Source organism: Hoplias malabaricus, chromosome 9 (assembly GCF_029633855.1).
Source record: "Hoplias malabaricus isolate fHopMal1 chromosome 9, fHopMal1.hap1, whole genome shotgun sequence".
In the NCBI taxonomy this organism is placed as follows: domain Eukaryota; kingdom Metazoa; phylum Chordata; class Actinopteri; order Characiformes; family Erythrinidae; genus Hoplias; species Hoplias malabaricus.
This window is the reverse complement of record NC_089808.1, coordinates 718,067-730,415: the sequence shown is the minus strand read 5'-3', so window position 1 is coordinate 730,415 and position 12,349 is coordinate 718,067. Positions and strand designations below refer to the sequence as shown.

At 41.3% G+C, this 12,349-nt stretch overlaps 1 protein-coding gene across 1 annotated transcript; it reads left to right on the top strand.

Moving 5' to 3' along the window:
* The first annotated feature begins 219 nt into the window (after positions 1–219).
* Positions 220–8,180, top strand: ponzr1 (plac8 onzin related protein 1). The gene is made up of 4 exons (XM_066681993.1): positions 220–378; positions 2,082–2,183; positions 6,612–6,757; positions 7,877–8,180. The coding sequence occupies exons 2-4, from the start codon at positions 2,084–2,086 to the stop codon at positions 8,006–8,008; spliced, it is 378 nt and encodes a 125-aa protein (XP_066538090.1). The 5' UTR covers positions 220–378; positions 2,082–2,083; the 3' UTR covers positions 8,009–8,180.
* The last annotated feature ends 4,169 nt before the right edge of the window (positions 8,181–12,349 follow it).

The following is a 12,349-nucleotide window of genomic DNA, read 5'->3' as shown; positions in this document are numbered from 1 at the left end:
GTGCAGTGACACAGTCCCGACAAAGTATTAAAATCCAAACAAACTTTTATTAACGCGCCATTTTACTTCTTTTTCGGACTCTTCTGCGCTGTTTTTACATTTGAGTGAATATACATCTGTCTTTCCTGCTTTTACTCGTAGAATAATAAAAGAAGCTTAGGACTGTTTTCTCTGAAGCAGAGGAAAGGCGTGGTTTAAAGGCGCAGAAAAAAACGTTACACACTTCTTTGTAGAAAGTGCAGTCCTCTGAAGTGAACCTCATCAGTGCAGCGCCAGGAGCCGTTAGCACTTTCACAGAAAAATACCTGCTTCAACAAACTACTTTCAGTCGGAGACCAGAGGCTTCAGAGCTCCACAGACCGTTTGAAGACTCCACAGGTAAAGCCCTGAGGGACATTCATTTTCTTATAACACACGTATAACATGTGTTTTTGATGTTTTTCGGTGCAGTGACTGAGAACAGCTCTCTGTTTAAAGAAGGAGTCCAGGTCAGTGCTCAGGGATTCGTTTTGGAGCAAAGAGAGCCACAGCACAGACTTCACCAAAATGCACACGCTGCGTTATTTCGCCTTAAAATGGGGTCCGAAAGGTGTTTTCGACATAAACTTTTTCCTTTTTCTAAAATATTATTTCATCTAATCCCTGACATGTCAGGAAAAGGTGTTGTGACAGTAAATCTGGACCAAAAACATAGAAACACACACATCCTCATCCTCACAAAACTGAATAAATAGAGCCCTGTTAACGACTTTAGCAGGAAATGGAAGGGAGGGGGGGGGCATGAACATGAACATGGACTAACAGTGTTGCTGCCTCTTGGCTGACCTCTGATTCCTTTCCTTTCCTTTTTTTTTTTTTTTTACATTACACGCTGTTTTGGAGTTTCCATTTCCACAAACTGACAGAATCATGATTAATGTGTTTTGAATTTTTAAAACTGCTGTGAGTAACTAAAGGCGAAACCCCTGCATGTTTTTTAAACACAGCTTTTGGATACAACACCAAAAGGTTTATAGCATTAATCCAGAAATGAACAAAACATTAGGAAGTCAGTAAAATCCTTTGGAATAAAGTTAATCATGAACATTAATAACTTTACTTGAACACAGCTAGAATTTGAGAATTCTCAAAAATGATGATTGCACTAAAGAACGGAATTCATCCATTGTCTGTAACCACTCATCACTCCGGAGCCTACCTGGGAATACTGGGCACAAGGCAGGAACACACCCTGGACAGAGTGTAGATCCATCACAGGGCACCACTCACTCACACATTCACACACACTCACACCTACAGACACTTCTGAGTCACCAATCCACCTACCAACTGTGTTTTTGAGCGTGTGAGGAAACCGGAGCACCCGGAGGAAACCCACACAGACACAGAGAGAACACACCACACTCCTCACAGACAGTCACCCGAAGGAAACCCACGCAGACACAGGGAGAACACACCACACTCCTCACAGACAGTCACCTGGAGGAAACCCACGCAGACACAGAGAGAACACACCACACTCCTCACAGACAGTCACCCGGAGGAAACCCACGCATGATCTTATTGCTCCAAATTACAAAGGTTAGTCTTAGTTACATTAATGAATATAAACAGCACAATCGTAGAAAAGCAGTTGCATCAGACACAGTATGCCATCTTTTATGGTCACGTTAGTCATTTAAGTTCTCGTATATTGAGACTAATTAAGCCTGAATCCAGATTAAAAGTGATTTCTAATTATTAATTAAAGGTAAACCGTTATAGCGTCTTTATTCTAGAGTTGTTATCGAGGTTCATCTGCAAGACTTCACTGGTGCTGCCACCTTCAAGGCATTCATAGCCTTTCTTTACAAGTTTGCCTCTGAAAGTTCTCAATTTGAAGGCCCTCCCCCGTTTGCCTTACCCCTCTTTATCTACAAGAATGAAGGCTCCCCACTCCTGGGCAAAACGGAGGGGTAGGGCTTAGGGGTGAAATGGGATGTACCCATGATTTCGATGTTCCTGAATGTACAGCTTGTGATGTTAAATGCTGTAATCTCCAGTCACATTTCTCATTCCTGTTTTCTCTGTCTCTGTCCTAGTCATGGCAGTTCAGCAGCAGGTCGTCTCAGTGACTCACACCACCCACAGTTCTGGGACATGGACCACGGGCATCTGCGACTGCTGCTCAGACATGGGCACCTGTGAGTTTCACATTGTTGTTCAGTTAAAGGAACTTCCCTTATCTCAGAACTTGTGTCTTACTCGTGTGAAATTTACAGGAGAAGAAAACATTTTTAACGTTTTCGTGTGTTTCTCGTCAGGACACTGTCAAAATGAAAGCGAAAGTGTCACTTTTAAACTGCAACACAAACATTGAGGATACGGTGGTTACTAGTTAGGTGTTGTTTTTTGTAACAATGTCTTGGTCCTATTCATTGGTCAGTTTTTCCAACTTTAATTTCCATATGGCTGCAGTGATCATTTATACAGTTACAGTTACAGATTGTGTTCCACCAGTTGTTCTGCATACTTTGTCAGCCTCTTTTTCACCCTGTTCTTCAGTGGTCAGCATTGCAGCGATGCTGATGTGGTGGTGGTGTGTTACTGTGTGTTGTTGTTGTGTGAGTGGATCAGACACAGCAGTGGGGGGGGGTCCTGGTTATTGCTTTCTTTCTATTTTTCATTGTTATTATTATTATTATTATTATTCATTCATTATCTGTAACCCTTATCCAGTTCAGGGTCGCGGTGGGTCCAGAACCTACCTGGAATCATTGGGCGCAAGGCAGGAACACACCCTGGAGGGGGCGCCAGTCCTTCACAGGGCAACGCACACACACACACACACATTCACTCACACACTCACACCTATGGACACTTTTGAGTCGCCAATCCACCTACCAATGTGTGTTTTTGGACTGTGGGAGGAAACCAGAGCACCCGGAGGAAACCCACGCAGACACGGGGAGAACACACCACACTCCTCACAGACAGTCACCTGGAGGAAACCCACACGGACACAGGGAGAACACACCACACTCCTCACAGACAGTCACCCGGAGCGGGAATTGAACCCACAACCTCCAGGCCCCTGGAGCTGTGTGACTGCGACACCTACCTGCTTCGCTGCCCTATTATTGTTATTATTAATATTATTATTTTGGCCAGAAGTTGTACATCATTGTAATGAGATCATCTGCTGCCTTTCTTTACTGACACATTTAACTTGGTGCATGATGGAAGTCCTACTAGAACATGTATTTTTTCTGTGGAAATTCTAAGGAACCCCTAAGGATACACAATAAAACTAAAACTAGCAACAGCAGATATTCATCTAGTCCAAGGGTCATGAATCAGTGGATCACAGTCCGGGTGCAGATCCAGACGCAGTCCGATCCGGACCTGGACCTGTATCTGATAAACTATAAAGAGCTCTTTCATTTTGAGTGTGTGTTTGAAGCGGTGTGACTCTTCTAGTCGTTACGGTGCAGGTTTAGCGCTCCAGGAAACTCACAGACCAATCACATGCATTTCTGCACATCACACGTGACGCTCCTCAGCCAATCAGATCTGTGCATTATGACTCAAATGAGAGACACACACAGGGAAGAGCTCTAGACGCCGCTGTCCTGGGGCCAATTAAAATAGCCCCAGGGGACGAGATAAAAGCTCTTTGGGGCACTTTCAGGACGACAGTGTTGTGTGAGTTAAAACCAGAAACATTTAAAAACAAAAGGGAACGATTACAGGTTGAAATTCTCATAACGGATTCAACATGGATTCTGTTAACGGACCAAGTCCCACCTTTTAAGAGCCGTCAGATCGCTGGTGATGGGAAAGCAGTAAAGTCAACTGCAGCTACAATAGCCATTAGAGACCAATGAAAATGTAACGTGATTTGACATTTGTTTTTTAAGTACATACAATTATGCTATAATTATTAGGCTGTTTTAATGTACAGCATATGGCTCTGATCGTAATGCAAGTTATACATTTTGTTCAGGACCTTAGCTTGGCGTCTAACTGAAACTTAATACATTTCTAAGATCTACCCCTGATCTAGACCAAATATCTGAGGCTGCTGGGCACTGCGTTCTGAAACCTGAAGATCTGATAAATATAAAACATCAGCTGGTTTGAAGAATGTGATCATGGTAAAGGAGGTTGCAGTGGTATAATTGTTTTGGCATACATTGTGTTCCTTTATTGAGAATAGCGTGAATGCTGCAACATGGCTGTTGTTACACCTTTTGGATGTGTTACAATGAAGGAGTTGCAGGATGAATGTGCAGAAAACGCACCTGCAGGCAGCTATTACACGTTCCAGTCTTGACCAGGACTACCAGGATATTTCCTGCACTTTCTTATATCTATGAACAATCTGTATGTTCAGAGAGGGAAACCTGTTTATCTAGTATTAGAATGTTGTTCCTAAACTGTTGCACCCGTCCATGTAAAAAGGTGTATTAATTTTAGTACCTTAAAATGGAAGAAGATGTGTTACAGGGTGTTAATAACATGCAACAGTGTTCCCCTAGCTCAAGAGTTCACAGGTCCGGGATCTGGTGGTCTCATGCACATCGCTGTACTTTGTCTCATCTAGGACCCTTGATTTAACTCAGTAACTGATTTTAAAATTAAAGGGTTAATAAAATTTAAAGGGTCAATAAGGAAAATGAAAAATAAATAGGACAGAACAGAACACAAAACTAAGCATGTTACACATGTAATGTTTTATTTCACATGTCTTAGTTGACATGGCTGCCAACTCAGATATGGCTTTGTCATTTTTCCATACAGAACACAAGCATAAAAAATGTAGCTTGCGTTGTTAATTGTTTCAGATTTTACAAGCTTTACAAACAACTTGTTTAATTTTAAAAGTTATTTGGGATATAAATGATGCCCTAGAGATTAAATACATTCACAAACAAGTCCATGATAGTCTGCTGTTAATAGTGAAATCTAAGCATGGACATGTACTAATGTGATAAGCTTCAGTGTTTTGAAATATAAACCTTAGGAAACCACAATAAAATGAAGCATTCATCGGACTAACAGACTGTTATGGTTGTGTCAGTATACTGCTGTTGGCACCACACCTGTCCTTCCATCAAACAAACTGTACACGAAGAACGGAAACGGAAATGAAGCTGTCGGTTCTAAAACTTCTTTTGATATGTCGCGTTAGATATAAAGGTGTGGATTGTGGGTTTGTGTGTGTGTATTTTGCAGAAGAGAAGGCTGAGCTAAAGAGAAAGAAGAAAACTGATATCACACCACAGGGTAATTCAGAGCGATGCAGGAGGAGACTGAGCTTAATCAAGGGAATGTGTGCTGCTGTTGGAAACGGGAAAACAACGTTGGGACAAATCATACAACCTATAACTCTGGGACATGGACCATGGGCATCTGCAGCTGCTGCTCAGACATGGGCCTGATTTGGGTGATGGGGCTTTTTCAGCACTGCAGTGTTGCTGATGTTGCCAATAGTGTTGTGTTGGTGTTAGAAACAGTCAGAGCTGTGCTGCTGGAGTTTTTAAAAACTGACAAATACTGTCCACTAGACACAGCTACATTTTCGGGCCACCTTGGATAGGTTATTTGTAGCTGCACAGTTTTTCTTCATCTGTGGTGAGTCCATGACCACAAGGGCACAGGTTATTTTTGGCCGACAGTCATTTCTGCATTGACACTGAGGTTTCAAAATCACTCCTCAGCAATGCTCCTGTGTGCAACACACACACCATTAAAATACATATAAAAATATAATATAATATAATGTGTACGTGGACCTTTATCACAGACCAATTTATGAATGAAATCAGTTGCTCTGCTAATGAAGTGTAACAAATCTATGCATCTTGCTATAAGATAACCAACATAAGACATACCATAATAACCAAGGGCTCATCTATAGAGTAAATAATGAAGATGTCTTTTAAAATTGCATAAAGTTACCATCGATTTCAGATGTGACCACACTTTACACCATAGAAGTAAATGCATTATAAATTGATGAGTTTTTTTCCCGTATGTGAACAGCAGCACATACTTCCTTAAACATCAACAAGCTCAGTTTCCTCCCACTTCACTCTGAATTACCTTCTGATATCAGTTTTCTTCTTTCTCTTTATCTCAATCTTCAATTCTGCAAAATACACACACACACACGTCCAAAAAGGACTCGTAATGATGATGTGGAGTTTATTAAAGTTGTTTTGTGAAGTGAATAATGTACATTATAATGACTTTTTTGTTCAGAATTTAAGGGTTCGTTGTAGTAAAACTTTCTCGCTCTTTCTGCTCTCTCTCTCTTTCTCACTCTCTCTTTCTCTCTCACTTTCTCTCTCTGCTCTCTTTCTCCCTCTCTCTTCTTTCTCTGCTTTCTTTCTCTCTCTCCTCTCTCTCTTTCTCTCTTTGTCTCTCTCTGCTCTCTTTTTCTCGCTCTGTCTCTCTTTCTCTGCTCACTTTCTCTCTCTTTCTTGCTCTCTCTCTCTCTCTCTCTCTCCCTGTCTCTCTGCTCTCTCTCTCTCTCTCTCTCCCTGTCTCTCTGCTCTCTCTCTCTGCTCTCTCTGCTCTCTCTCTCTCTCTCTCTGTGTGTGTGTGTGTGTGTGTGTGTGTTGCAGGTTGCTGTGGCCTTTTTTGTTTCCCATGTATGCAGTGTCAGACTGTTTCTCAGTTTGGCTGGTGTTTCTGCCTCCCTCTCCTGGACTGCTTCCTGACCGTCTCCTGCTGCCTCCGCAGCAAGATGAGAGAACAATACGGCATTAATGTGAGACACACACAAAAATCCTATTTTCATCTTCTTTGTGACTGTGATTATGTGGAAATGATGTGGCAGAAGATCCAAATCATTCAGAAAAGCATTATACATGTTTTATTCATCTTAAAGGGAATGATTTTGGAGAAATAATGTCTTCACAATAACTCCCAACCCCCACCTGTTAGTGAAGTTCCCTGTCTTTTGAGGTGGAATGGTGTGTTTGAGTAAGAAACATATTGTAGCTTGTTAATGTTCCAGAGTTTCCTCGCAGCATTCGTTGCTGACATTAACTGGACTTAAACCTGGCAGTGCCTTGTAAAGACTTCAGGTAAAATCAGTGCATGTGAGAACAGCGAGGGAAATGTTCCAGAGTTTCTCCTTCAAATGCTGCACATTCATAAAGCATTCATACAGAACATCTCCTGCTGGGAGCTGAATGTGTGAAAAACAACTTCGAGACTCTCTCTCTCTCTGGACCTGACTTTCTGAGGCTTCTCTAGAAATTCTCCTGAGTGCTGTTTCTGGCAAAGCACAGAGACGAAGCCTAAACCATTTCAGACCGAGACAAACGCTGGAGCTTTTCCAGAGTGCAAACAGACCGCTGATCCAAACAATGGCGAGGAAACACCTTCTGAGTCTGATTTCACTTGTTTGGTGTTAAACAGTGAACGAACACTCTCCAAACTTTACGTAGAAATCTACCAGCTTTTTGAACGTTTCTTTACAGCGCATGTGCCAATGGGAATGGGAACATTTTTAATAAAGCGAACAATCTTTGGCTCCCTGATTGGTTACTCTGTAGGCAGCGTTCTGATTGGTTAGTGAGTGGGGGGCATGCTGATCCGTTGAGCCTGTGGGCTGAGCAGAGCTATAAGGAGGGGCCAAGTGTCTTCCAGTGAAAGGGTGCACCTGGCTGACCATAGTTTCACTTTGTGAAAAATGCAGAAGCATTTGGAACTGATTATGTGCGTTTTTTCTGCACCAGTGATTTAGCGGATGTGAACAAGAGAGCCGTGCATTCCGTTCTTCTGACTGGAGTCAAGGCCTGAGAGCATTAATGACTGTCACTCAAACAAAAGAAGAATATAAAACAGTTGTGAACATCACACCCTCTCCCTCTTATTTCAGGGCTCCTGTTGTGATGACTGCTGTACGCTGCTGTTCTGCTACCCATGTGCCTGGTGCCAGATGTCTCGCGAGATTAAGACGCGTGCTCGTGCCAGCACTTCCACGGTTGTAACTCAGCAGATTCGTGCCTAAGTGAACAGCCATTGGAGTTTAAACTTTTCTTCATTTGTTCTTAATCATAAAAAATGTTATTTCCTTTCAGCTTTTAAATCAATGCCATTTTTCATGTTCTAACACATCAATACTTTCACTTTCTGTCAGTTACTCTTTATATTTTTACACAGTTTTTGTAGCATTTAATAAAACAGTTGTTTAGAAAACTAATGTTTTTGTCTTTGACTCCACTGTGTAAATGGGAACACTTCATTACACACACATTTCTCAGAAGCTTTCTCTGAACATCCACTTCTCTAAACCTCTGCATCATTGAAGGTGGAACGGTGTGTTTGAGGAGAGAAACTACTGTTTGTATGCGGCTCAATTTTAAAATGTCTACGTTTCATTCGCTGTTTGAATTACCACAAAAACTCATTTAGTTTTGTTGCATTTCACTTTGATGCAGTTAGTCTCCTGAGTGTAGAGTGGGTTGGTGTTGAAATCATCTGTAACAGCGAAGTCAGTGTTACCCACCTATGAAGCAAACAAAGCGTTATTGTAGTGGAGTACGGACCAAATATGAATATTGGACAATGAAGGAATAATGAAATGAAAGGTTTTGAATTAAACCTTTCTCACTCTGACCAGGACTTTCGTCTGGTCCCGAAATCAACATTCCACAGGACCGTTTGAACAACGGGGTACAAAGCCCCCACACACGCACGCTCATAAGCTAAGAGCATCAAAGAACCCTTTAACGTAACATATGGCATCTGGATCCCCTAACCTCTTCAGGAACTCGAGATAACTTTTATGATGCTTTTAGAGAGACAGGAGCTTCAAACAAAGAAGAGAGCTTTTACGGCCGCCTATGACAAAGTGGCGCCTCAATATCCCTTATCTTTCACGGGGATCAACAGATGTTCAAACCAAAGTGACCTCGAGTGAACTCCCGTGAATCACCAACCGAAACACGGATTAACAACGACACCAAATGGACACTGGCGGAACTACACCTCGCTCGGAGTCGCCGCAAGACAATAGCGAAAATAGTCGATCTCTGAGTTATTTGTGTATAAACGAACGTATGAATGTCACTTTCTGTACCCTCAGATGAATGCCTACCTTCTAATGAAATGATGTATAATGCCGATTGTTTCTATTACAAAGATCAGTTTTGTCTCTGAATGAGAGAAAATGGATTAATGTTTTATTTTTCAGCGTATCATCACGAATTGGACGTGAACAATGTACTCAAGATGGGACCTTATGTAAATGTCTTATATTAATAGTCCAATGTACTCATTGTTATAGGTTGATAACAGGTATAAGAATTTTGATACGAGAAACTCATATTCCTTATGTATGAATCACAGAGTCAAAACCCCCTCCTCCTACTCTCTCTCTCTCTCTCTCCCTCACGAGAGTCACGTGAGTCTGGACTCGCGTCCAATCAGAAAGAGGACGCCTCCCATTAGGGCGTGACCGCGCCAGCCTTGAAAATAGCAGCTCGACTGCTCACATCGAGTTCGAAGTTTGAAGAGTCGCGAGGACTCTACAAAGTAACGGACCACTAAAAAAGGAGAGGACCACGAGGAGATTCGAGAAACCTTAAACAACAAAAAAACGCTGTCTCTTCCACGCCGACAACGAAACAAAGGAACCCTCTCAGAGACTTCAGAAAAGCTTACGAGAGACGTCTCGAAATTAGCTAAGAGTATGAAGTTTAACTAATACGTCGAGTAATTTGAATATCTTTCTTTTCTTTTAATCTTGTTTATGTTTATTACCTATCGAAGTGTGATCTCACGAGTGATCAAGGCGGGTGAAACTTATTTGTGGCCAAAGTAAGGTATCAACCGTTTGAGTAATCGATAACAGATATATTAACGTTATAAGCTGATTCCTGAAGACATCAATCCTGGAAAGCTGAACAACGAGACTAGCTAATACTCTGAAAAAGCCTTTCCACCACGGTGGAAAACCAGCCACGCCTGTGAAAAACCGAAGAAGGGAAATCTCGATCGACGCAGCTCAGCTCGGAATCGAGGGTCTTCAAATCGACTGTAAAGAGATCCTCCATAAGCGGGCCTGCTTCTCACCACGTGGGAACGACGAGAACACCCCGGGACACGGAGATTAAACAACAGGACGCGACGGCTCGGTGAAACGGCGAACGAGTAAGCTAGCGTATTTAACACCTTTTCAGTAGCTGATGTCTAAACAAACCCTCTTTATAATTTACCATTTAATTAAACCTTAGTTAGTAACCTTAGTCACAAGTTAGAAGTGCCTAGCTCACCTTAAGGTCAAAATCAGTTCCCCCTGCCGGACACCGTGAGATTACAAGGTTGTGCTATGTTAACTAAATATCTTCTTTTTATTAATAAAACTCTCATTATTTGAAGTCACAGTGTTTGCAATTTATTCATTAGAATTTCTGAAAATCCTGAAGAACTCATTTAGCATGATTATTATTCATTCTCAAACTAATTATTAATGTTTTAATTGCTTAAACCAATTATAAATCTTAATTAATATCATTAAGTCAAATATCAGAGGTTGGAGGAGTTTGAATAAGGTCAAGGCTATAAAACAAATTATAAAATTATATATATATGTGTCGGGGTGTATGACCAACATCCACTACATATAAAATATATATATTTTATTGGCGCCCACGCGAGGCAGGAAAAAGGCTTTTTAATGAGCAAACTGCAAAACACTGAATATCAGCTTGGGTTTATGAAATACTTTCCACTGTGTGTGTTGATGAATAACGATTGAGATTCAAAGCTTGATGTGGGTAATTTCGTGTTGTGTTTGTTACTGCTGAAAAACTGTTCTGTGATATATACCGGTTAGAAAATAAGCTTGGTTGTTTTTGAAAGAGCGCGGCTCTGCGCCATTTTGCATGCATTAAATTGAGGCCTTAGGCACGTCTAAATAGCGCGAAACTCCGCTTTTAAGACTTTGCCTTCGGTTCGACCCCTTGGCCGCGAATCCCGGCGAGAGACCACCGAACCGAATACCCCCGTTCGTTTTAAACTGGGTCGCTACCAGCGTTAATAACGAGATCGCGCGCTAGGCGATTGGGAGGTTATTAGACAGCCGAAAATACGGCTTGTGTGAGGAGCTATCTGCTCTTGTCAGCTGTTCCAGTTAAACTGAACGCGTATTCAGAAAGGAACGAACCCCTTTTAAGGGGCGGAGCTGAAACTAAGGAGGGAAATTCAAAACGCCCCCAAAACAGAGGAAGACAAATTCCCTCTTGTGGTATAAGTGCGTAATTGCAGGGAAAAATACTTCAAAACTAGCGTCTATTGAAGCGTGTCCTCCCTTGCTCCTCCTTGTGGTCAAGTGGTGCTACCCTTGACGTTTGATTCCCGTACACCCTCTAGTGGTTGGGAGGTTGTCCGCCGAGACAACATAAGTGTTTAGCAGCCCTCTGGTGTTTAAAAGTTGTCATTACAGATGAAATTCTTTTAAAATACCTTAGTGTAAAATCTCTGTTCCCCTTTTAAAATTTTAATTTTTATTTTTTTGATAGAGTATCTGAGCGTTTAAAATCCTTATTCCATTTTAGATTTTAATCTGATAACACCCTCTAGTGTTGAAACTTCCCGCTACAGTGGAAATTCCCATTTGTGTTAGTGTATCTGCTGGGACCGTGTCTATTGGGACTCTCACCAGCGCCGACTGGTGTCCATTGCTGCTATTGCATTGTAACTTGCTTGTCGCCCTCCGGTGTCCTAGTCTGGTATTACAATTTAAGTTCAACTTAAATATTGAAGCTCGCTGTTGCCATTCAGACTTACCTTCAGTACCCTCTGGTGGAGAAAACTTGCTATCACAATTGAAATTGTCGACCAGTTCACACTGATAAGACCTGGTATCACAGCTCTAGTGGCTGTCTCTAAACTCTGCACATCTGAATAATTACAAGTAAAGGCTTGGAAGCATAATAAGTTGATACAACTACAGCAGACAGTGTGCAGTAATTAGAGATTGACACTTTAACTCGATACCAGATCACAAACGCAGTTAAAAGAGAGAGTCTTTTAATCTTGCTATCCTTAATAATTCTTTAATTCGGAAAATTCTTTTACTTTCATAATTCCTTAATTGGAAATTATATCTAATAATAAAACTCACTTAATATTAAAATTCCTTCATCCAAATTTTTCGACAATTCTTTAATTCAAAATTTTTAGTAATTTTAATTATTGAAAAAAAATTTTTTTTTCTCTTTCTCTCTTCTTTTATTCACTCGCGCATAGCAACTTTCACTCCACCCTCTCCTACTAACAGACTTCCCTTAGAGATTCACAAGTGAACTCTAACACCATACATACTAGCAGTTACTCTTAGAGCACT